This window comes from Cibotium barometz, chromosome 15, assembly GCF_041138505.1.
Source record: "Cibotium barometz isolate CiBa-2024 chromosome 15, ASM4113850v1, whole genome shotgun sequence".
Classification (NCBI taxonomy): Eukaryota; Viridiplantae; Streptophyta; class Polypodiopsida; order Cyatheales; family Cibotiaceae; genus Cibotium; species Cibotium barometz.
Genome location: NC_141060.1, coordinates 56,432,939 through 56,459,961, shown reverse-complemented (window position 1 = coordinate 56,459,961; position 27,023 = coordinate 56,432,939). Strand labels below are relative to the sequence as shown.

At 44.0% G+C, this 27,023-nt stretch overlaps 1 protein-coding gene across 6 annotated transcripts in view; it reads right to left on the bottom strand.

Moving 5' to 3' along the window:
* Nucleotides 1-18,503, bottom strand: part of LOC147631447 (exocyst complex component EXO84B-like) — a 72,082-nt gene extending 53,579 nt beyond the window's left edge. For all 6 annotated transcript variants that reach the window (XR_015267588.1, XR_015267587.1, XM_086809844.1 and 3 more), the window contains exons 1-2: nt 18,355-18,503; nt 18,137-18,234 (exon numbers count right to left, since the gene is read on the bottom strand). Coding sequence is in view for 4 of the 6 variants with exons in the window: in XM_086809844.1 (XP_086665970.1) it covers nt 18,137-18,234; nt 18,355-18,489 (233 nt within the window). In the remaining 2 variants the exon portion in view is untranslated. The remainder of the gene's footprint in view (nt 1-18,136; nt 18,235-18,354) is intronic.
* Nucleotides 18,504-27,023: the final 8,520 nt, after the last annotated feature.

Below are 27,023 nucleotides of genomic sequence, written 5' to 3'. Positions count from 1 at the left end.
CAAGCAAGCATGCATAGCACCTCAATAAGGAATGCCTAGAAGAAAGCCAGAAGAATGCTGACTGGTTACAAACCAATGTAATATCAATGCTGCTGGATAGACAGGTTCAGCTGAGTGCTGGACTTATGTCCAAGATTCAAGGCCAAAATCATGATGGCAGGCATTGAAGGATTGAGCAAGGAATTGAAGAACTCAACGGAAGAAGAAACCCCGGAATGCAGCAATATGCAAGCCGAAGAACCCCTAGTATCCAGAGATGATGAAGTGGCCAAAGTCCGATTCAATTGAACAATGTACTCATCAATGATGCAGTGCTGGATGGAGGATTCGGGGCGAATGTCATCACAAAGAAAACTGCATTGGGATTGCGTCTCAAGTGGAAGCTCATTCTGTTCAACATAAGAATGGCACATAACAGGGTAGTAGTACCTAAAGGAATCATCAAGAATGTCCCAATGAAAATCAAACAAGTTGACTTCAACATAGTGGTTATTACCACAAAAAACCACACCGGGTCTTACCAGGTGTTATTGGGAAGGCCCTAGTTGAGACATGGCAAGGTGAACCAGGACTCGGACACGAACAGAATCACCATCAGCAAAGGAAAGCGGAAAGTGCATGTTGATCTCTCCAATACAAGGGGATCAATGAAGCCTGCTCAGAGACAAGTCCATGCTAAAACATTCAACATGTCAAAAGACTTTGATGACGACGAAGAGAACAGAATACTCCGTGAACACCCGGACCTGGACCTGGTGCCCTTGTACATGTTGAATGTGGATAAAGTAATAAGGCATTATGCAGAAGCATTTCCAACTCCATTTCCAAGCTTGCTAAGGTGATTTTCAAGCTTCCAAGAGTGATTCCGGATGCTAATCACTCTCCGACACACTCCCAATGACTGAAATTCAGCAAAACGGCTCTCTTTATTGCTGTAATTTCTTGTCTTTTTGCTAAAAACCCTAATTTTAGCCCTCCTTTCTCAAGCTGGACCATAGGAAAAGCTTTCCCAAGGTTCCCTTCTTCCTCTTGAAGACTTTTGTCGCGAAGAATTGCGACAAATCGAAGATCTCTTCACTCCAAGGACTTCCATCGCGAAGACTTCCGCTAATCGACTCTACTTGCAATTGGTAAGCTTTAATGCTTAAATATGGAAGCAAGTAGCAGGAGAGAGGAACCAGATGACAAGATCACATACCCTGTGTACTGTTCTCTTGTCCTACGTGCTCTCTTGCAGATTGTTGCTACCATGTGTTGGTGGAACAATAGAGAGCAGATGGTAGGGAACATGGGCACTTGAGAGGGTAGTGTGGATTGCAAGTCTACAACGACCACCACTTGTTTGCAATACTGTACTAGTATGGAAATCTGGTCAGAAATGCCCATGACACTATGTACTTGATTCTCCTAAGATCAATATACTTTATTTGAGGGAGGAGTCAGCCGTTCCGGCTCATTGTGTGTCTCTTGTCAATTCAGCAATTTACTTCTTGTATTTGAGCAAGTGTCCATCAAATCTTAGTGTATTTAAGTGTATTGATTAGCATTGTGTTCAACCAAGTTACATTGGTATCAGAGCATACGGTTCTCTTTCACTTCTATCGTAAGAGACGATCACCGTGAACACTAGCTATGTCTACACTTAGAATATTAAGGACAGCCATACAATGAATGTTGGAGATGCTAACACAAGAGGCAGGGACAATGAGATGCATGCTTCCAATGCTTTACAGGATGAGCAAACTCATATGGTGCACAATAGGTAACATGAATATGTGGGACGGCCGTCCCGTGGCAAAGAGAAGATGCAAGAAGAAGAGTCCATAGTCTTGAGGGCTGAACTTACTCGTATGCAGGCTCTTCTCCATGCACAACAAGAAGAATTGAACCTCTACCGCCACAAGGATCCATTGGTACATAACCGTTTGAAGACCAAGAAAGCTAAATCTTATATGGATCATGCAATGGCAATGATTGCTCAAGAGTTGCACATGCAACCAAGAGATGCAGCACGTGCATACTTGGCTTGTACCAAGGATGCCTATACAGAAAAGCAACCATCCCACATGTCTTGGAATCCCCACAAGTGCCCAAACAAGAATTTATGTCTAAGAGGATGAATCTCCATGCTATGGGAGAGGAACAATCAATGACTTCACGCCATGCAGGAATACCTCATGTAGCCCGTAAAGGATACAATGTTTATGGCAGTGGTCAAAATGTATGTCAAATGCCATTGCCGGCTGAAGATGTGCATGCACAACACATGCATCATGGGTTGCAATTTTCTATTGGTGCAGGTATTCCGCGTATCTCTCATGCCACTCATGCCTTCGAGTGTGCTCATGAGAAAGAAGCTATGGCTGAAAATGTATCAATGCATGTTGAGGAGCTAGCCATGCCTCATGCTTACAGGGCACATGTATCTATGCCTTATGCATCACCTTTTGGTCCAAAAATGATACCAGACACAGGGGCTGTCCGAATGGACAAACATGGGGGAAAGCATGTTGAGATGCAGGCACATGCATCAAAGTCTCATGACATCAAAGCCAGAGACAAATCTGTGAAGTTTGACACATATCATGGGGAATATGATGCATCAAAGGCACTTTCTTTTATTGCCCAGTTTAGTATTGCTTTCAGTGATAATGAGGATTTCACTCAGAAATCCATGATCCGGCATGTAAGCATGTTTATGAAAGGCACTGCTGCCCATTGGTGGCTCACGGAGAAGCTCTCACCGAATCCTGTTAGATCATGGGAAGAGTTCAAGGAGAGGTTCTATGCTCAATGCTTGCCTTCCAATGCATTGAATGAGATAACAATGAAGTGGGATGGGTGAAACAAAATGAGGGGGAATCAGTAAATGCATATGTACAAAAGTTTTGGAAAGTGCTTTTGGAGGTGTCTCCATTTATGCATGTCATCGAGGCGGAAAGGAAGAGAAGCTTTCAATCGGGATTGCAACCCGTGTACAAAGCGGGACTACAAATGTATCCTGGTCATACCTTACACCAACTAATCGCAGCCGCCACCGCCACCGCCACTGAGCAATTGGAACTCAAATTGAGTCGATCCAACAAGGCTAAACCCTCATTTCAAGGCAAAGAGAGGGCTGTCCAAAACCTGCAAAATGATGGACAGCCACCTAAAAAGGACCAAAACCAAGATAAAAATGGTCCAAAGGCTGAAAATAACACTACCAAGAAGCGTCCCTTCAAATTGAGAGACTATGGTCTCACTCTAGAGCAAAAAAAGCAATATATGAGTGAGGGGAAATGCTTTATTTGTGGTAGCACCATGCATATTGCAAAGACATGCCTAAACAAGAAGCGTGATAATGCAAATGCATCAAAGCCTAATGTGCATATGGTTCCAGATGTGCAGGGCAACACTTCACATGATAGCAAAGACAGGGTTGTATGTAAAGCTTGGAGACAGCTCAAGGATCAACTCGCTTTGTTCATGTTTAATGATTGTAAATCTGAAAATTTCATATCCACACAGATGGCAGCTGCTTTGGGTATTAAAGTGGAGGAATGGGTCCTCAAATTGAAGCAGGGGCTGCCTTTGTTGGTAGAGAAGTGCAGGTCATGCCTATTTTTGGCAAGTTGCGCATACACATTCAAGGTTATGTGGATCATGAGGATTTTCTTGTGGCGCCTTTGAATGGTTGTGATGTATTGCTTGGAAAGCCTTGGCATACACGTATTGATCCGTGCAAGGCTTACAAGACCAACAGGATCACCTTCATGTATAAAGGCCGAGAGCATGTAATTGATGCTGGTGAAGAGGGTGATACCATTCCCCTTGTATCTCATGTACAAATTAAGAAAGTAATGAAAAAGAGTGTTTTTGCGTACTTGATTTTTGTATGAGATCATGTTGAGGAAAATAATGTACATGTAAACACTCTTAGTAATGATAGGCTAAAATTTTTGCAAGAGCACAATGATTGTTTTGCTGATGAGTTACCAAATGAGTTGCCACCCGTACCACCGGAAGATCATCCCATTGATCTTGTGCCGGGTAGCTCACTACCTAATAGGCCAGCCTATCATGTAAGTGCATCCCAAAAAGAGGAAATTATGAAGCAGGTGAATGAGATTCTTGAGAAGGGTTTGGTTCAGCCAAGCTCTTCCCCATATTGTTCCCCAAAAGAAGAATGGATCCTTTCGTATGTGTGTATCAATTATAGAGCTTTGAAAAAGCTTACCACCAAGAATCGGTTTCCGATTCCATGCATAGACGACATCCTTGGCAAGTTGGATAGATCGGCATGCTTTAGCCGAATTGATCTCAAGAGTGGATATCATCAAGTGCGTGTAGTGCGTGAGGATGTACACAAAACTGCTTTCAGGACAGCATTTGGGCTTTATGAGTATCTTGTTATGCCTTTCAGTCTTACAAATGCCTCGGCTACATTCAATAGAATGATGGATCGCATATTCCGTGGGTACAAGAAATTTACAGGTGTCTTCTTTGATGACATCCTAGTCTTCTCGAAGACCAAAGAAGAGCATAGAGCTCATTTGGCCATTGTTTTTGAAGAACTCCGTAAGCATAAACTCTTCATAAATGCAAAGAAGAGTGAGTTCTTCTTGTCAGAGATACATTATCTTGGGCATATTGTGTCCAAAGATGGAGTGCGGATGGATCCTGCAAAGATTGATGCAATTCGCAATTGGCCCGAATTGAGTTCGGTGCATGAGATCCGTAGTTTTCTTGGATTATGCTCTTACTACCGTGGGTTCATTCGGCACTTTGAATGGATTGCTTCTCCTTTGCATGATTTGACAAAGAAGAAGGCCATGTTCAAATGGACTAATGTAGAGAGGGATGCATTCCTCAAATTGAAAGATGCAACTACTCATGATCCAGTGTTGATCATTCCGGATTTGCAAAAGCCTTTTTGTGTGGAATGTGATGCATTTGGAAATCGCATAGGAGCTGTCCTTAATCAAGAGGGACATGATGTGGCTTATGAGAGCCGTAGATTGCATGATGCAGAGCTATCCGTGTGAAGACAGATCACCAGAGTTTGAGATATTTTCTTACCCAAACTACGTTATCAGAGAAGCATTGAGGATGGCCAATTTCCTCTCTATGTGACATGTGTCATTTTCAGATCTTGCACACCCCGGGAAAGAAGAATATAGTGGCCGATGCATTGTCACAAAAGCCGTATGTAGCAGCTATCTCGGTTGCCTCTCATGGGGACTTGTCTACCATGCGTGATTTGTATCATATGGATGCTGATTTTGCCACTATTTGGGCTGATTTGATGGCTGGTCATGCACATGCCTCATATGTGATCAAAGAGGGTTATCTCATGAAAGATAATTGCCTATGTGTGATGTCTGACATGAGACAAAAGGTTTTGGATGAGTGCCATGCTCCTCCATATGTTGGTCATAGAGGCATAATGCCTACTACGCACATGATTGAGCGGTATTTCTTTTGGCCAGGTATGCGGAAGGACATAGAGGCACATGTACGTGCATGTATCACCTGTCTCAAAAGGTGACATTTGATAGGCAAAAGGCACCAGGTTTGCTTCAGCCATTGCCTATTCCCACGCAGCCATGGGAAAGTATTACAATGGATTTCATTATGGACTTGCCACAGACCCAACAGGATAATGATGCAATTTGGCCAATTGTGGACAGGTTTACCAAGCAAGCTCATTTCTTGCCGGTCAAAAAGACCATCAAAGCTGAGCATATGGTTAAAATATATCTTGCACAAGTGTTCAAACATCATGGAATGCCGAAGTCCATTGTGGGGGATAGAGATCCCAAGACTACAAGTCTCTTTTGGTAGCCCTTATTTGATAATATGGGCACCAAATTGGACTTCTCATCAGCTTATCACCCTCAAACGGATGGGCAAAGTGAGGCTGCAAATTCAGCCGTGTTGGATCTCTTGAAATGTTATGTGGCGGATCAGAAGTCTTCTTGGGAGAAGTACTTACCGCTTGTGGAATTTGCATACAACAACACGGTGCATGCATCTACAGGAAAGGCCCCGTTTGAGATTGTTTATGGTAAGGTGGTTTTGCCACCCATCCTTCGCACAAAGGATGAGATATTTGCAGCTGATGAGTATATAAGAGACTTGGATATTGCTTTTGCTCAGGTGCGGACAGCCATTGCAAGGTCACAAGACAAGCATAAAAGGACTGCCGACAAGCATAGAAGGCAATTGGATGTTAAAGAGTATGATTGGGTATCGCTGAAATTTGACAAAGCAAGAGTTGCAAAGAGGCCTGGCAAAGAGGGTGCATATCCTAAGCTTGCAACCAGGTACTATGAGCCTTTTCGAGTGATCGAGAAGATCAATGAAGTGACTTTCAGATTGGCATTACCTAGTCATTGGCACATACACAATGCTTTTCATGTGAGTCTCCTTCGCAAGTATGTAGGACCGAAGCCCAGTGAAATGGTCATTGAGGATCCACTAGAAGTGGATGAGCTTGAGGAGATCTTGCAGCCAGAGCAGATTGTGTATCACAAGGAACACAAGCTTGCTACAGGCAAACTTTTGAGGCGTTACCTTGTGAAGTTTAAGAACTATCTCCCCATTGATGCTAAATGGGTAGATGAAGAGTTCTTCAGAGATTGCCCGCATGTGCTTCAGACATATTTGGATGCTTTTGAGTTGCGGACAATTGTTTAGAAGCCGGGGGGCATGTCACCATTTGGCCACCCAATTGGTCCACCCGTGTTTTCTTATCATGTATGTACATTGGACTGGTGTCCATGGCAGTTGTATATGCTAGGGATTGATGCCACTCATGTGATACTGTGGACTTGGCTTTCTGTTGGGACTTGTGCCTCCGTGTACATGCCCGGAAATGCTTGGTGGATTGGTGTTCCATTCGGTCTGGTACCTCGTGTACTTACCTGGAGCACGTCTAATTTGGTATAGTCTCATGAACAAGGATTATCCATACCAATGCTGCATTGTATAGCATCTTTATGTGCTTGCTTGCAATTGAAATTGCATGTTGTTTTCATGCTTGCTTGACGAATGTGTAGTTCTGGGTAAGGGAACGCGAATGTGTAGTTCTGGGTAAGGGAACGCCCGCCCGCGAACCGTGCGTGTAAAACTGTCTGCTGACATGGTTATGTGGCATGAAACAGGTAGTAAGTATTGGTCATAAACCTAGTCTTAGGAGTTAGCACTAATTTATAAGTGAGTGTGTGCACACTTCATTAAGTTTTGGGCGACCGAAACTCACTTATAAATTATGACCAGCCCGGTGTTCACACACTGATGTCCCGAGGTGGACATAACCCAATGTCCACCGCCCAGACCTTATCCCCTTTGTACAAAGGGAGTAACAAGCCATGTGTCCACTCTAGCTTGCTCCACAAAGCACCTGCCTGCCACCTACACTGGACAACTCACCACCTCACTCCTCTTCCTCTCTCTAGAGATTGGCGCCTCCTTCATGAGGGCTGTTGGGCTGCATTTTCTGCACATTCTCCTTCCCAACTCCATTTCCAAGCTTGCTAAGGTGATTTTCAAGCTTCCAAGAGTGATTCCGGATGCTAATCACTCTCCTACACACTCCCAATGACTGAAATTCAGCAAAACAGCTCTCTTTATTGCTGTAATTTCTTGTCTTTTTGCTAAAAACCCTAATTTTAGCCCTCACTGGCCACCTGTTTATCTATTGGCCGACTGCTGTTGGGAAGTATTATAAATAGTGGAGGCCACAATCCCATTCAATCATCTCATTATTCACCAAGAGCTCAAGCAAATCAAGGGCTAGACAAGCCAAGGGAGTTGCCAAGCAAAGGGGTGGAGAACTGAAGGTCAAGGGCAGGGATTTTCCAGCCAAGAAAGGTCAAGAGTTCTGTATTTTCTTTTCAGATTCACATCATTCTAATAAAGCAAATACACCATCCGTGGTGGGGGCCCTATAGAGGGTAATTGGGACCCAATACTGTGTCCTCTCCATCTCTCCCTCTCTCTCTCTATTTTCTGCACTTCTCCTTTCAGTTTGTGCGTTAATTTCCGTCGCGAAAAGAGTGCTGAATTCTGAGTATTGAAGTTACCGATTCTTCTCCGAAGCTTCCGCACATTACAGTGGTATCAGAGCCTACTTCAAGTACAAAGATTCAACAAGGAAACTAGAATTTTTTCTCTCGCTTGTGTGGTTGGTTTTTAGACACCGGTGGACTACCTCTTTCGGAGTGACTCCTATCCCTCGAAGGACGGTTGGTTTTTAGCCTCCGAAAGCCTGCGGACGTCTCCCACACAGATAGTGGATGGTCAGATTGCGTTCCGGAAAGGAAGTGCATTTTCCTGCTATGGCGAGCTTCGACGACGAGAGAGACCAAGAACCATGGGACCAGGGTGCACCAGGCAGCCCAACTAGGGCACCAAGCTTGAGTGTCACAAACATGTTCCAGCAGATGATGCGAGCAATCGCAGAACAGACAGCCAAGTTGGATGAGCAGAAGGCACAGATCTTGGCTCTGGAGGAGCGTACCCGCTCTCCAGCGGCGTTGCGTTTTCCATCTCCTCCTCCCTCTCCTTCCGTATCCCAGATACCAGATCCTCGACTCATGAACCCTCTCACAAGGTCACAGCCGCAGCCAAGCTCTTTGCTTGAGTTGCAGATGCGTGCATTGGAGATCCGACAACGAGAAGACAAAGCCATGCGACGCGTGGAACACGAGCGTTACCTCAAAGCATTGGACGCCAGATTGACACCGGCGGCGCCCTCAAATCGTTTTCCCGAGAAAATGAACTTCAGTAAGTATAATGGTAAACTCAATCCCACAACTCTCTATTCATGGTTACATCAATTTGAAGCTTACTTTGCCACAGTTAGGAAAACAGATACTGACGGAGTGATCTTAGCCAGTTGGTACTTGGAAGGTGAGGCCATTCCTTGGTGGACTCAGTGGGCTCATGCCCGCACTAGATTAGGTATGGCAGCTTATGTGTGGGACGAGTTTGTCCGCGATCTTAAGCAGCGGTTTCTACCGCCCCACTACCTTGAGCGACTCGAAGACGAGTTCAGGGGAGCGCGTCAGAACGCGCAACCAATCCTTCAGTTTGCCAATAAAATTTCGACGTTATGTCTGCGATTAGTCTCATCTGATACGGACAAGAAAGGGCAGTTTTTGTATGGCCTGGACATGCAAATCCAATGGGAGGTGCGTATGTTTAGGCCAGCCACCTTTGAGGACGCACTCTCGCTTGTGCAGAGTGCAGAAATGAAACATAATGGTGGCAAGCCCAAGACTTCCCAACCGGCTTCTCCCAGGGCTACCGCCTCGAGGGGCAAAAGCCAAAACCAGACGGGGTCTTCCCCAGGACAGAGCCTGGGAGCCTCTGGCTCCAAGAACTCGAACAATGCATCAAAGCTTACTCCAGACCAAAAAGCGGAGGCAGGCAAGACAGGTGGCAAGTTGAGTGCTGGGGAGCTTTCTCAGTACAAGAAGGAGGGTCGATGTTTCTTTTATCATACAAAAGGACATACTTCTCGGGATTGTCCGAAGAAGCCTCCAAAGCCCGCCACTGCCGCCTCCACAGCTTCCGTGGTGAGCTCCGCTCCCACACAGACCCGAGCGGATACCCCTAGTTCTTCAAACCTCGGTGCTTCAGTTGAAGCAATTATTAGCCGGGAGCTCGAAGATAAGCAGAAGGGCGCCCATGACCAGGAGTATGAGCGCAACGAATTGCTCAAGTCCTTTGGCTACATAGGTGGCCAGAGAGTCATTGTCTTGTTTGACAGCAGCAGCACGGAGGATGTGGTCACGGAACAGGCCGCTAGGCGTGCCCGTTTCGAGCTGACTTCGGTGGACAAACAAGTTGAGGGTTTTAGCACAGGCATGACAACAAGCGTCAAGTATGAAGCTCTAGGTGCTAAGTTAGTGATTTAGGGCATAGAGTTTGTGCGTGACTTTATGGTTGCCCCTCTTGTAGGAGCAGACATAATTTTGGGTATTCAGTGGTTTCACAAGTTTCTTCCTGATCTCAAGTGGGACAAGCACACGTTCCAGATCAATCGGAATGTGTCAAACGCCCCGATGACCATTAAGTGTGAGCCAGGAATTCCGAACTTTCCGCTCATAAGCCACTTGCAGGCTAAGCGAGCAGTCAGGAAAGGCGCACAGTGTGCGATGATTTACATCCAGACAGCCCAGACGGTGGCCAGTGCTTCCGGGAAGTACTCGGTTCTCCATGAAAAGTTCCAGAAGATTTTTCTTCGGGACAGCCTCCCTCCCCAGCTCCCCCGTCCAGACCGGAGGACCACAGGAGTGACCTCCTCCCAGGCTCGGAACCCCCGAGCAAGTTTCCGTATCGCCTGTCCAAGGCAATGGAATCGGAGTTGGACCGCCAACTCCAAGAATGTTGCAATCTGGCTTCATCCGCCCCAGCGTGTCACCATTTGCAACACCGATCTTATTTGTCAAGAAGAAAGATGGGTCTTCCCGTTTGTGTGTCGATAATCGTGCACTCAACAAGCTAACTATCAAGAGCAGATTCCTGATGCCTCGAATTGACTATATTCTCGAAAAGCTGAATGGAGCAAAGGTGTTCTCAAAACTGGATTTAAAGTGTGAGTACCACCAGGTACGGATTGTGGAGGGGGAACATCCCCAAGACAGCCTTCGTACGAAACGGGCCCACTATGAATTTGTGGTCATGCCATTTGGCTTGACGAACGCCCCAGCTACATTTAACCGCATGATGATGCGTGTTTTCCGGGATTTGATTGGAAAGTGTGTGTTCATATTTTTGGACGACATACTGGTATTTTCTGCTACGGTTGAGCAGCATGACGTTGATGTGGGAAAGTCCTTAAGTTACTGGAAAGCAACGAGCTCTATGTCAATGAAAAGAAGTCAGAATTTTATCTGTTCCAGGTGCATTACTTGGGATATATAATTAGTGCTGAAGGCATTCGACTTGATCCGGCTAAAGTGGCCGAGATTGTCAACTGGGAAGTACCTCAGACAACCTATGACATCTGATCATTTGTGGGTATATGCCGGGCATATTCCACCCACATCGACAAGTTTTCTGACCTCTCGACAGATCTCACCGATCTGCTAAAGGGAGTGAAAACAAGAAGGCAAAAGATTCGAATGACTCCACGAGCGTTGGAGGAATTCCAGAACCTCAAGATGGCTTTATCAGAAGCACCTTGTTTAGCACTTGCCTCGTGGGACGACCCATTTCAGGTGATCATCGATGCGAGTAACATCGCAATTGCAGCTCTATTGCAACAGAATGCTCATCCAGTAGCTTACATGTCTCATAAGTTACTGCCCGGCGAGAAGAAGTACTCAGTCTATGATCGTGAACTCCTAGCAGTTATACAGGCCTTAAAACATTGGAAACATTTTCTGTATGGCCGTGACTTCGAGGCTCGCACTGACCATCAGGCATTACGCTGGATTCAGACGATGCCAAGTGCACAGTGGAGTGATCGACAACACCGCTGGAGTCAGATATTCCAGCAATTCGGTGGTATCATTGAGTACCTTCCAGGAAAGGCCAATCCAGTGGCCGATGCTTTGAGCAGGAAGGGACAAGTGTCTACGATTCAGACCACTAGACTTGATCTTGTTGGTACAGGACTAGAGGACATGAAGCACACGTACGCGGATTCCGAGGAATTTGGTACATAGTGGGAACATGCATTGGATGCCACAGGACCATGCCACTTTCTGATACGCGATGGTTGGCTTTTCTACAAAGGTCGACTATGTGTGATGAAGTCGTTCAAGGCAGCTCTTCTCCATGATGCCCATGACGCCATTACAGGTGGTCATAGGTACATGAATTCGACTCTGGAGAAATTAGAACGGCAATACTATTGGCCAAAGATGAGGCGTGATGTGTTTACATATGTACAACGCTGTGACATTTGTCAAAAGGTGAAAGTGCCTCGTGGAGAGAAGATAGGGTTGTTACAGCCCTTGCCAATTCCTGAGGGTCCTTTCCAGGACATTTCGATGGACTTTGTCACAAATCTGCCTCCAGTCCGAGTAAGCGTAATACGCAGTGCTTAACTATTCTTGATAGGTTTAGCAAATTTGTTATGCTTATTCCTTGCAAGGCCAATGTGACCGCCAAGGATGTTGCCCAGTTGTTCATTCGGCATTGGTACCCGATTGGCGGGATTCCTAGAACCATAGTGTCAGACCGAGATGCCAAGTTTACCAGTCATTTTTGGAGGGCATTGTTTGATAATTTTGGTACTAAGTTGAATTTTTCCAGTGCATTCCACCCATAGACGGATGCCAGACAGAGATATACAACCAGTTGGCCTTTGATGTGCTGAGGTGTTATGTCCACGATCAGCAAGGTAAGTGGGAATCGTATTTGCCTTTAGTTCAAGCTGTTTTGAATGATTCTTTTTCTTCAGCTATTGGCAGGACTCCATATGAGGCAGCGTTTGGAAGACCTTTCCAGTCATTGTTAACCAGGACTTCGTCTTCAGTACTACCGGAGGCGAACAGAGTGACGGAGTCTTACCAAGAGATTTTAGAGTCAGTAAAAGACAGATTGGCTAAAGCACAAGAGGCTACACTCGACAGGCCAATAAAGACCGAAGGGATATGGAGTTTTCGGAAGGGGATTGGGTTTATCTTCGGATTATGAAGCAAAGATTGAAACAGGTGGGCAAGCGATGCCCAAAGTTGTCTTTCAGGAGCTTCGGACATTTTCCCATCAAGAAAAAGATTAATGAGGTGTCTATGCAGTTAAAGCTACCTCCGAGTTGGACTATGCACAATGTATTTCATGTCAGTTGGTTAAAGCCATATGCAGGTCCACCCCCTTCAGAGGTCAAAGACGAAACGGAACCAGACATTGTTGATGAAGCAGAAGTTAAGGTTCCAGAACAGATCCTTCAGCACCGTTTCAAGCATGGCTCAGGCCAAAGACTACGACAGTTCCTCACAAAGTTTCAGGACCAAGGAACCCATGAAGCAGTATGGCTCGACAAAGAGTTTTTCGAAGACTATCCGGCGTTATTGACAGATTATTTGGAGGCTATGCAGCTTCCATCAAGCTAAGCAGAAGGGGATGTCACGTGCATCCCGCACTTGGATGCCACGTAGACATTTCTGTACAGAAGGTGCAGGACCTGGGATGGTGAACTGGTCCCATGTGAGCCCAGTCCGGGACGAGTCAACCAGGGATCCATCTCAATTGTCTGAGGTCAGGTGTGCATTGTCCTGCACAGGAGTCCAAGGTCAGGTGTGCACTGTCCTGCACATGAAACAGTGCCAGTCCGCGCTATGAGTCTCCCTCTAGAATGATGTCAATGATTCTGTGTATCTGGTATGGTACCGGATGCCAGATCACTGAGTAGTTAGTGTTTAGGACAAGGGGCCAGCCCATAGGGCTACCCCGGATCTTAGCGTGGGCATGGGAATGGTGTGGAACCAATTCCTCTAGGGCAAGAATAAGGTAAATTCCAGGAGTTTACAGTCTTTACATGGCTGTAGGGCAGGTATGGGGCAGCCCATACAGGCTGCCCAATCCTTGGAATGTGGGCAAAGGCTGTGCCCAGCCCTCTGGAAGCAAGCGCATGATGCCCAGTCATCTAGGGAATAATGCGCAGCATTTTAGGTGTTTTTCCAGCATTTAATGCTGTTATCTCAATCGTGGGAGACATTTAGAACTGGCCGCCTGTTTATCTATTGGCCGACTGCTGTTGGGAAGTAGTATAAATAGTGGAGGCCACAATCCCATTCGACCATCTCATTATTCACCAAGAGCTCAAGCAAATCAAGGGCTAGACAAGCCAAGGGAGTTGCCAAGCAAAGGGGTGGAGAATTGAAGGTCAAGGGCAGGGATTTTCCAGCCAAGAAAGGTCAAGAATTCTGTATTTTCTTTTCAGATTCACAACATTCTAATAAAGCAAATACACCATCCGTAGTGGGGGCCCTACAGAGGGTAATTGGGACCCAATACTGTGTCCTCTCCATCTCTCCCTCTCTCTCTCTATTTTCTGCACTTCTCCTTTTAGTTTGTGCGTTAATTTCCGTCGCGAAAAGAGTGCTAAATTCTGAGTATTGAAGTTATTGTTTCTTCTCCGAAGCTTCCGCATATTACACCCAGCTCCCTAAGGCACAAAACAACCATGCACTGATCTAACTTGGTGAGGATAGGGGGCACCTGTAGGTGCTAGCCCAAAAGCTAACCCAACGGCCTCCATGCCATCTACGTCCTGCACACTATCCAACCCCAAAAGGGGAGGACTCAATAGTCATTCTCGCGTGATGCATCATCCTTCTGCGAAGATGACTCGGCAGCTTCATCAGCGAAGATGACTCGGCAGCTTCATCACTCTGACCCATTACATCATCATCCTACAATACATTGTGTGTGGGTGACGCATGAGCCTATCCCCCAACATTCCACGAGGGCAGCCATGAGAGACGACATGCCACTCTTGGCAAAATGCTAGCTGAGACAGAGCCTTAGGTTTTGTCGCTTGAGAGGCATGTTTGCGCCGTCTCCTACGACCCCTAGCCATAGGGCAATCCCCAGCAAAGTGGTTGTGCTGGTGACAAGCCCGGCATTGGTCAAGCCTACCTACAATCTCCATACGTTGCTTCAACACAAGCCGTTAGGTCTGGGAAGCAACACGACGTCCTCAAAAAGCTCATTGTCACAAGCAAGCACCATAACCCTAGGAACACGTCCGCCGAGGCAGTGACCACCTAGGCGACAGAGGTCAGCAAGGCAAGGGTAGGGGGCATCTGTAGGTGCCAGCCCAAAAGCTGACCCAATGGCCTCTAGCATCGGCCAAAACGCGTGTGGAAGATCTGGGAATCTGAGTGCAAGAGGAAACCAATTCCGGTCTTCTCCAACAACATCAAAACTAGTGTATGGTAGGAAAAACATCTTTCTTAGGCCCAATGGGAATGGGTTTCCCTTCAACACCTCCGAGGCTGCTTCCTCAACATCGAAGTCTAGTTGGAAGAAGCCTCTCCCAAGCAACCTCACATCTTCAAAGTGGAGTGTGAAGTCAGAGGGCAATGCCACAAGTACCCCCAAGCCTCATGAGAACGAGCTCAGTTATTGAAGCTTCTAAAGCCTCCAAAGTTCAACGGGAAGATGGACGGAGAAGTCATCACCAATTGGACCTGCGAGATGGTTGCCACGTTGACAAGAGCATGTGGTTCATATATTTTTCCGCTCCATTTGGTACGTACAACTTTGACCGACGCCACTCTCTTGAGGTGGGAAGACCACCTTAGGCACCACTCCGTGACTTGCTGGGATGACTGCCACAAGGTGGTCTTGAAGCAGTTTATTCCCGTAGATTACGGGTGTGAATTGAAGAAATAGTAGTAGTGTTTTATGCAGCAACATGGCGAATGGATAACCGACTAACTCACTTGTTTATGGAAGCTTTTGCTCATGCTCCCAAGTACTGTCCAGCTGTCCGAGCAAATTGAGTGATTTGTGGATGATTTGTGAATGGTTTGGAACCATCTTTGCACGCAGATGTTCATGCACATCACTTCCCCATGTTTTTTCAGATGGGGTTCATCTTGCTATAGCCTACAAGGCTCAAGATGCGGGAGAGTTCCAAGTCTGGGACTCAAAAACAAGGGCTGCACAAAGGCAAAGACAAGGGTAGCCAGTCCAAGGCCAAGGATGTGGGGGAGCCTCAATGACTAGCCTCGCCCCTAAAGAGCATCATGCCAAGATGGTTGGTCGACAATGCTTTTATTGTGACTCGACGGAGCACATCGCAAAGGATTGACTCTGGATCTTGGAGGAGCAATCTGAGAACGAGAGTGAAGGAGATGCATGTGTGCACATCTCAAGACTCAACTTCTTTCATTTCTCGAGTCGAGCACACACATAGGGTGTGCTTCATAGCATCGGGACACGAGTACGAACAAAGGAAGTTCTCAACCAGGTCTCTAAGGGAGAGTCTTTACAGTTGCCGTTTGCACTCAGTGGAGAATCTTTGGCTTCTGTGGCGGCCACTTCAGTTCCTAGGGTCATTTAGGAGGACTCTTCTCACCTGCCGTTTGCATTGGGTGGAGTACTCATCTTCAATGTCTGATGTCATGGAGGCACCACAGGAGGACATGTCATCAGATTTGTCTTCATCCTGGGAGGATAGACCAGTTGGTGTATCTTCATAGTACATAGATTTCTTGAAGCCTGTACCGACTACAACCTAGGATTTGACTTTAGTATATCAACAAATGTATTACTTGGAGTATCTTCCACAAGACATGGGTGGTTTAGACATACAAGTGCCAACAAGCAGCACTGACGGATACAGATTTGGTGCAGCATTTCTCAGGAGTATTGTTCTTGGTTCTGCTTTCTTCCTTCAAGGTGCATTGGAGCCGGTGCAAGCAGTTCTTGTGCTCCATTTGAGCCGATGCATTAGTGGTTGGAGTTTGGAGGGCATAGTCACTCTCTGGAATGTTCTTCTCGTGGGCTACCAGAGGATAATTGGTGGTTTGCATTGTTTTTTCATGGGTCGTTGGACACACAGAAAGTGCTCGATCCGGTGGAAGTTAGTCATCCACAAGTTTCTTTGTAGGTCTTTGTACTGATGCCGCGAGGACAAAATGTGAGCCTTCGCAGTGGACACAAAGTGGTCTTATAGTTTCGGGATCTTGGGTATCTTGGATGAGCTTTGCTTGGATCTTTCTTTTTATGGAAGGGCACTTTATATGGACACCGTGCAGCTGAGGATAGTTGCAATGCAAGGAGGGGAGAATGTAACACACCTACAAGTATGTAGGGCACAGCCGGACATGAGATAGCAGCCGACAGGCAGAGTCGAATAGCACAAGTGACACGTGACTGCCACATGGCAATAATGATGTGGCAGTGGTGACATGGCACTAATTATGTGGCATTGATCATGTGGAAGACGAGTACAAGTGGCCGACAACAATACTATTGGCCGACTAGGAGCATTGGTGCATATATATACGGGGGTAGCCAAATCATCATATTCATCTGCTTTCCTCAGTATTGGACTGCCCAAAGCGTTTCTCTGCAAGCGAAGTGCTAGCCAGGAGTGTGCAGTAGGTCACAAGACTATGATTTGACATCCTCATTCTCAGCCACATCTTGTACTTGAATTTCAGTTGTATTACTTCTTTCTTGTACATAATACAGAGAAGTAGTCAGAAGACTAAAAGCAATGCTCTTTCCTCTCCACATTGTTTCTCTGTCAGGATCTGATTATTCTTCAAGAGCAAGCAGAATGGGTAGTAGTGGCAGACTCTTCCATATCTTGGCCTTTGAATTTGAAAAAGTTGGTCACGCATGCAGAATGGGTAGTATTGGCAGACTCTTCCATATCTTCGCCTTTGAATTTGAAAAAGTTGGCCACACATGCAGAATGGTTAGTATCGGCAGACTCTTCCATATCTTGGCCTTTGAATTTGAAAAAGTTAGCCATGCATGCAAAAAACTTTCTGCATAGTCACACACACACAAGACACTCAGGTATCCCTCTTCTCTGAACCCTCTTCTTTGAACCCCCAAGGCTAGCAAGTTTGGCTTTTATCTGTAACCACAACGGGATTGCTGAAAATGATGGATTGATATTGGGCAGCTTTTGGTCGCATCTATGGCAAAGCCACATGACATAGAAAGTAACCACTATGAGATTGAGGTTGGCACCTACGTAGAATTGGTGGCGGGCTGGGGAAAGTGTCGATAGACTGATGATACTGGCCAGCAGTTTCTCATCTCCACCACCTGTCCCTCCACCATGAAAATCTGGGAAGTGCAAATCTGTAGTAAACATCCTGAAAGTGATTTACTATAAAACTCCGTGTGAAGTGCAAGTCTGTGGTAAACACCCTTAAAGTGGTTTGCAAAAAGCTGAAGACTGGTACAATAATCACTTGCTTAATTGTAGAGGAGCTTCACAATTTCCTGAGCTTAGGTTGTGGAGCTGGTGCCTTGCTCTTAACAGATTCTTCGTGTAAGAAGAAAATGTGTACATTTGCAATTTGCACATATTTTATGTAAGATGTGTGTTGTTTAGGAAGTATGCTCGTGTCATTTGGGCCGTATTGGATGCATTGGGTGTTAATATGCTTGCTTATTAGAATGGAACTTATTAAGGATTTAATTACAAAAGAAGCTGCACCTGATCAGGGAAACATAGTTTGAGAGGGCATTCAAACGCATCTCTTCGGCCGAGCGCTGCTTGAGTTTCAGCAGCTCCGAGTGTAGGACTCGGACACACTGTCGCAGACACAGAAAAAATTATGTGTGTGTGTGTGTGTGTGTGTGAGAGAGAGAGAGAGAGAGAGAGAGAGAGCGCGCAATGTAAGGGGCATAAGGCTAAATAAAAGGTGCTGGTACCTTCTCGTTGAGGGGCTGGCATTGGGAGCGGAGGAAGCGATCGCCATCGAAGTTCTCGGCCTGGAAGTGGGAGAGCGCGAGGCTGCTGCCCACCGCCTGCAGTTGATGCGCTGATGCAGACGGATCCAAATCCATGATTCAGTTAATGATGAGAACGTCCCCGGACAAATGGCACCAAAAATGTTTTTTTGCATTTCATTAAATATATTATGTGAGATTTTCAAGAATAAAAGTGTTTTTTTTTAGTTTTATTTTAGTATGTAATGATTGACTAGAGGCATGACCCGGCCCCTAACTGGCAAGAGTATTCTTCCATGCATAAAAATAACTTAAAGAATTTAAGACGGCCTGCCTTTTGTACTGAATGTAAGAGATAACATGTAAAATAAAGCAAGGAATGTCTCGACAAAGCATTCCAGTGGAAGACTCAAAAAAGTATGTTCCCTATACCCCCAAACAAAGTGTTGCTCCTATCCATTGCATTCTATACAAGAGATGGGGAGTATGTTTGGACAAAGCTCAATGGTATTTTCTTGTTGGCAAGCTGTGGAATAAATATGTGGAGCCTAAAAAAGCTTGCCTAGCCTGGTTGATTATGCACAGAGCTATTTGGACACAGCTAAAAGCCCTCAGACTGAATATTGGGGATGGAAAATGCCACAGATGCCATGATTTAAAGGATGACTTATACATATTCGTACATTGTCCTATTGCAAAGGAGTGCTTTATTGCCTTGGCCAAATGCATTCAGATGTGGAATGGCTACACCCTTGACTGGAAAAACTTGATATTGGGAGAAAGCATTAGATGCACTTTGGAATTGTGGGCTGTCTTGAGAACTGAACTGCTATGGTGCCTGTGGTTACATAGACTTGAGTTCATTTTTAACAGCAATCCTACTAACAACATCCAGCTGAAAGAGAATTTGATCCATGCAAGTGAAAGATACATACAAAGGAGGCTGAATGATCTAGACACCACATTAGTTCTACTGCACAGGAAAGCTAAAGATAGATAAGTGGACCAGCTGATACATGCAATTCAGGATCTGTTGATGATGAGAGAGCTGTCATCTCCAAGGATACGTTGCTTATTAAAGCGCTTTATATGTTGTAACTTCCCCTTCTAACTTCTTAATATAAGCTGCCCCTTATTTGAAAAAAGCAAAGAATGTTTTGGAAATGGACCAAAGAAAAATGAGATTATGTTAGAAGAGGAGTTTTTACAAGGGAAGTTACATGGTATGGTGGATGGGTTTGCAAAAAGGATTGTGATGTAGAGTTTGAGATTGACGCGGTTGAGTGATTGGCTTGATTGTGTTTCTTGTAGGATTGTTGGAGGATGATGGGTAGGCTTACAAGAAGGGGTGAAGGGGGATGGGGGGTGGGAAGTTTCAGGGGGTGGTGATGAATGGCAAGCCAAATCGAGTGTAGTAGGATGAAGTTTACAAGGAGGGTGCTAATTCATTTGGTGTGAGCATGTAGAGATTTGAATGATCTGACCAGTAACAGTAGTTGGTTCCAAAGTTTGCATTCATGCTCTTACTATTTGTCCATATGTGGTCTATAGTTGATTGTTGCAATGTGGTTGGCAATGTGATGTGTTGTGATATGTTGTGAGCAGCCAAGAAAGATGTGAGAGATGCATATGTTTTTATTCGCTGTAGTGCGTCAATGTTGAAATCACCGATGAGGACAATTTGGTGATGCGTGCTAAATTTTTGGAAAATTACTTGTAGTAGTCGATGAAGAGCGCGAGGAGATGAGGTCGGTGATCATAAAATCATTGATATTTGGAAGTGTTTATTGGTGTGGTCAATGAAATGAGTGGAAAGTGCTGTGATGTCTTCTTGTTCTTGGCTATGGGATGATTGCACTTTTAAAACTAGATTGTAATAAATTGCAAGACCGTGACCACCGGTTGAGGTGATGACATTGAAATTTCCAAGCTTGATTCTTTCACCTGCGTGCAATCTTGTTTCTTGGAAGCATAGAATGTGTGACGACATCAACGATTTGTCGCAAAGTATGTTGTCTTTGTGTTGTCTTAAGGAGACTATGTTCAAGGATTGGATGATTGTGTGCGAGTGGTCCAACTGATTCTAGAAGCATTCCCATCTTCTTTCGGCTTGCAAATGTTGATTCTCTAGCCGGACGCTCTCGTCAATCTTTATGTGTGTGGCTTGTACGGATTCTAACAAGAATAAGTTGTTTGGGTCTTTGATTCTTAAGAGAGTTGTGTATACCAATCCATGGCCACAGATTTTTTTTCGACTAAATGCCAAGCTTTTCATCGTGAGCCCTTGAGACCTGTGTATCGTCCTTGTTGATGCAGGCTATATTGGGAATTCCTTTCTTGTGATTGTATTCAAAGCATTTTTACCTATTTGGAATTCTTTTGCAACCATATGCAATGGTGTCCATGTACGAGGTATTGCATGTGTGTATAAGTGGCTTGACTCGTATCTTGCTTTTTGTCCTATTTGTTGAAAGGAGAACTTGATCCAAACAAGTGGGGGTGAAGCTTGCAAGTTTGAGCTCATGAACTTTCCCTCCGCACCATTCACAAGCTCGTCTATAATGTCATTGTTTCCAACACACAACTCAATGGTCATATTTGGCTTTAATTAGAGGACTTGGTGGAGTCCAATGGTTGCTTGAGGGTCATGTGGTATTTATACTTTTCTACTACATGTTTGGCGTCATATGTCGATTGCCAGAAGGAGATGAGGCTCTCCTAAATTTTGATGATACACTTTGTCATTATGCTTATTTTTGTTGTCATTGGTGTAGAAGAGGTGGGCTATATCATTTTGTTGAGGAGGTGCTCTACAAAATGTAGTATTTAGCTAATGTAAGTCCATGTTTGTATGAGTGCCTATTCTTATTCTATTGAGAATGTTTATGAAGGTTGGATCGCGTTGTCTCATAGTGGTTTTTAGCTCGTAGCACTTTGGTGTTGTTTACCAATATGTGGGTGCGATTGCTTCTAGCAATTGTGATTATGGCTTGAAGATCCACGAATCACAAACAGGACTTGCTTGGAAAAGATCACCACACATAATGACATCAATGCCACCAAATGGTTTATTGTGCACGTGCTTGATACAATGCAATCGACTATTAGCAAGTCTGAGAGTTCTAGATCCAATGAGGGAAATCTCATCAAATACAACCAATTTGAGATTCTTGTAATGTGTGGATAAGATATCTAGTTTCTCTGTGGATATACTTACAGGTTTATTTGTGAGTAATGGTAAGTGCAATGCTAAATGGATTGTTGTTCCACCTATGTTGAATGCAGCCTTTCCCGTGTAGGCCATAAGCATACACTTTTACCTCTTTGCCATAGCAACAGTGAATTAAAAGCATCACAGGCATCAAGGCCTTAGTATCAAGCTACTGCTAAGACGGACGCATCAGCATGCAAGCGCATAGCTTTGTTCAAACTCTGTGCTCTCTCTCTCTCTCTCTCTCTCTCTCTCTCTCAGTTTCTACGAAATGAGTAGGAGTAGTGAATTAAATCAACCACCCCTAACATAGATGCGTCAGCATCAAGGCCCATAGAGCTTAACAAATCAAAGCATCAATAACATGAAAGCCTTAACAGTCAGCATCAGCCCGCTCCTAATAGAGACGCGTGCTTATGAAGCTTTCTTGATTCACATCACAGAGAGGAACAAGAGGTGGGTGGAGGGCGTGCGGCAATGGACGAGCATCCTTTATAAAGCCTTTAATAATAAAACCTAATCTTCGCAATCCTTTCAGTCCCAATAGAAAAAAAAGGCCAATAACTAACCTTCGAAATGACCACCACTTTTCATGAACCACCCACAAAAGGCCATGATGAAAAAAAAAAGCATGATAAACAAGACTTTGAAATGGCCCACTACTTCTCATGATTCTTTTTCCTTAGCCAAAAAAAGGAACCGATCACTAAGGCCTTGCCCATGGTGGCAGGCCAAAAAAAGGCTCGTTCTCGGGGGTAAGTAAAAATAAGCCTTATATTTGAAGCCCATTTTGGGCCTCAAAAGTGAACATTTGCTTATCCAAATGTTAAAAAACAAACAGCACTCACACCGAGCCCCTTCATCCATCTCAATAATTTAAGCCACCCTTGAGCAATGATGGGGCACTCCCTATTTGTGGATTTGGATGGTGGCTTTACCTCAATGTCAACCATTTAATATTACCACACAATGTAAGTAGATTTATACATATCAAATCAATATTACCAAAAAGCGTAGTATTAATGTGAGATAAATAGAAGGATTTTACATCCATCTCCTATTTAACTTCATGTCTTCGCATCTCTATATAATAGTTATCATTCTAAAATAAACATCAATAAACTTCAAAGCATGCACACTTATTGAAAGACAACATAGATTGCACATGTCACATCTTTGCAAACATTCTTCTTTCAAATGCTTACTTCATTGATACAGAGATATCTATGAATGTAGTCTCTGGCATTTGTAGGTTGTTGTATCAATAGCTCGTTCTCTACCTTTTGGACATATATTACATTTACATTCTTATGCATGCCATTTACAATACCACTTTGTACATAACATTGGTTGTGAGAAGACTTCATTTGAACCTTCTATACTGCATTTGTGTTCCACAGTATGCTTTACACATACTTTCACTGCATCAGACGATCTAACACGTTGCATAACAACGTATAATTATCCATGTGTGAATACTTGTGTGGCCAAATAAAGTCTCAACACACTCAATGTTTGTCCTTGGGACTTATTTATTAACATACCAAAAGCTAACCTTATAGGAAATTGTCTCCTTCTGATGTCAAAAGGCAATTAAGCATAGTTGGTATGAATGTTATCTGGGGAATAAAGACAGACCATGTCTCCAATGTTTGTATCTGTAATGATTTCTGCTTCTATCACCTTTGAGTGAAATTGCTTACATATCAATCTAGTACCATTCTCTTTGAAGATCGTTGTATAGCTATTCTACCAAACTCAAAAGAGAGTTCCCATGGATCAACATTCGTGGTGGAATTACAACTCTGCCTTGATTGTTTGGATGGCCTATAGAGCCATCTCTAGTTTGTAAAGTCCATTCGACAAATTCTTATTCAATAAAATCATAAGCACTTTGTCTGACCCGCATGTTTTGGGTGAGCTTTAAAACATTCACATATCTCCAACTGGCAGAACGTTGCATCAACAATATCCTCACACGATCCCTTTGCCACAACGGGTAAGATTTGCTTGAAGTTACCACTATAAAGAGCATAACATTCGTGGTGGAATTACAACTCTGCCTTGATTGTTTGGATGGCCTATAGAGCCATCTCTAATTTGTAAAGTCCATTTGACAAATTCTTATTCTGTACAATCATAAGCACTTTGTCTGAACCCGCATGTTTTGGGTGAGCTTTAAAACATTCACATATCTCCAAATATGTGACTGGCAAAACGTTGCATCAACAATATCCTTACACGATTCCTTTGCCACAATGGGTAAGATTTGCTTGAAGTTACCACTATAAAGAGCATAACATTCGTGGTGGAATTACAACTCTGCCTTGATTGTTTGGATGGCCTATAGAGCCATCTCTAATTTGTAAAGTCCATTCGACAAATTCTTATTCTGTACAATCATAAGCACTTTGTCTAACCCGCATGTTTTGGGTGAGCTTTAAAACATTCACATATCTCTAAATATATGACTGGCAGAACATTGCATCAACAATATCCTCACACAATCCCTTTGCCACAACGGGTAAGATTTGCTTGAAGTTACTACTATAAAGAGCATAACTTTCCCACTAAACACTATATCACTTTGCATAATGTCTTTCAATGTCGTGTCCAAAGCCTCATATGCATACCGATGCATTGTTGGAGCCTCATTCCAAATGATTAACCTTGCAAGCTTCAACACCTCAGCCAATGGGCTGTTAGCTTTGATACCACACGTGTTGGAAGCATTAAGAACCAATGGGATTTTGAAACATGAGTGTGTTGTATGACCATTTGAAAGTAACAATGCAACTATTCCAGATGATGCACATGCCAATGCAACTTGTTTCTCTTCACGTAATCGAGATAGCAAGGCATTATAAAGATATGTTTTGCATGATCCACTTGGTCCATTGAGGAAAAATACACCACCTTGGTTCAAAGAAATAGCCTCAGGGATAGTATCAAATGCTCTTGATTCACAACTATTTAGATTCATTTTCATGGAAGCAGACAAATCGACCTGTTGAATAGAATCAAACATCATCTCTTCTATCAACAGACCATTGTTGACAGTGGCAACACTTGATAGAAAACCCTTCAAAATCATGTAGCTGCTTTCCATATTGTTTGTAAGAGGTCTTGCATGTGCAATAGAGCTTGATTCTTCGCTACTATAGAATGACAAACACCAACATTAGCACACCCTCTATGCTACAGGAGGGCATGACAAAATCATCTGAAAGTTTGGTGGAGAATTTGTTCCAAAGCTGTCCAAGGGATATAGGCTCACAAAAAGCTAGTATAATGACAAATAGTTGACGCAGTTGGAATCTTGTTTTCTGAAATGCAGCTTCTTGAAGACACATATACCCCTCCTCGTCACTCTCCAACATTCATTTGGCTTCACATGCACCCTTAAAATAGGGAAACAAATGTCCATTCACTGTTCGTACATCCTCAAAAGATTTATACCCTTTGCACACTATGAGCAACATGCATAAATAATATTCCTGACCTGCACTCGGGCTAACATTATACATATGTCCGATCATATTTTTCTTTTTTCTTTCAGTCCATGATCAAAGAGCTGTATTTCCCACCCACTTGCAACAAGGGAAATAAACATATAGCAAGCTATTTGCATCTCCATACAATTGATAAGATTTGAATCATTCGGTGTGGTGAGAGAAGTTCTTTGATTTCTGTCACAACTAATTACATCATGCAAATCATCCTGATCATTGAATATCACATTATTGTGCATTGGGAGATAAACAACAACCTTTGTATCTCAAGCTTTTCATCATGCAAATCATATTGGTATAAGTGCCAGCATATGTGCCTTTGTGGACACGTACCATGTATCCAGATATTAACTAACCTCATCAATAACACCATTTGTATCTTGCAACTCTATAGTAGCTCTATCATGTCCTTTGTATACATACTTATACAAATACTTCATTGTTGTAATGGTAGAGCATACTTCTATGTTAATATGGGCTTTGTATCTCAGAGAGAGAAAAGGGTTATATGGGACAACCCATCAACTATCCACCCTATGGTCCTTCACTTGGATGAAACTACCATCGTCTCACTGCATGTAAGTTGGATACCATTGTCATCAATGCTAGTAGTCTCAGAAAACTTCCGAGGGTACCGATGTTTTGCAACTCCTGTTAACCATGCAAGGAGAGTGCATATTTAGTTCCCCACATGGTCCATGGACATTACAATGATTGATTATGTTATGCAACTCAGGAAACATTATCTTATCAAGAAGTTCAGCACATACCAACATATCATAGTGAGCAATCTCAGTCGGTTTGCATCTACTTTCCAATATCAATAATATATGTGTATGTGGCAAGCCTCGTTTTTGAAATTCAATAATAGAAGCCCCTTCCAAATAAATTTTTTTCACCAATAAGTGCATCATATCTTTATGCTTTAGCACGCAATGCTTTTTGGTTATTGAGTATTCGTACTAATCTTGATTCTTCCATGCTACTATATGCATCAACAATGTACTGTTACAAAAGTCAGCCACTGCGTAGAAGGCTGGCATTTGAACCTTCCCACCCAAGGAGGAGTTAAGGGGAGCACTCTCTCCGCTGTGTAGCATATTCTCTCTCATGTACCACATTGCCTCGGAGAGGACATTCTCTTGTAGCACATTCTCTCATGTATGACATTTTCTCTGTTGGAGCACAGTCTCTCTTGTATCATTCTTTTCAACATTTTGGCATACAATGTTATGCTCTTGTGGTGCTTTGTCTTTCTCTCTGTGTGAGTGAGGTGAGTGAGTGGTCAGTGGTGGGTGTGGTGTGAGTGAGAGACCTGTAGGGATACTGCGGTGCTAGGTGGTGGTTTAGAGAGCACGGTAGATAGTGTAGAGCATAGGTCTTACATGTCTAGCCAGTGAGGTCGACTCATCCTTGGTTGGTATACTTCCCTGAGAGGATCCACACTCCCTTTTCCCCAACCCTAGTGTTTGTGTCAGTAGTCCGCGAGTTCCCTAGCAAGGACCGGCGGAGCCATATACATGGACACACACACATACACATTGCTCAAATACAAGAACATAAAGGTGTAAAGTGTGAGAGAGATTGGCAAGCTCAAAGGAGAGAGATGAAGCTCTCTACAAGTACAAATGAGTAGCAACCCTAAACTGTGTACGAGGTTTCTTATACACTAGCTAACCCTAAGGTGCTCATTCACACCATCTTGATAGCCATGGTAAAAAACCTAGTGGAATAAAAGTGCGCATGGCATAAGTACATGGCCTCACAGTATAGTACTAACATATATCTAACAGTGTGCAACACAAGATTTAACTAATTCTCTACAACAGCGTAGAGTTAAGAGTCGCAACTCAACATCTTAGAGTAGTCGGGTTGTGCATAACTCCAAAGGCACACTTATAAAAGCACATAGCCCTCTTAGAGCAACC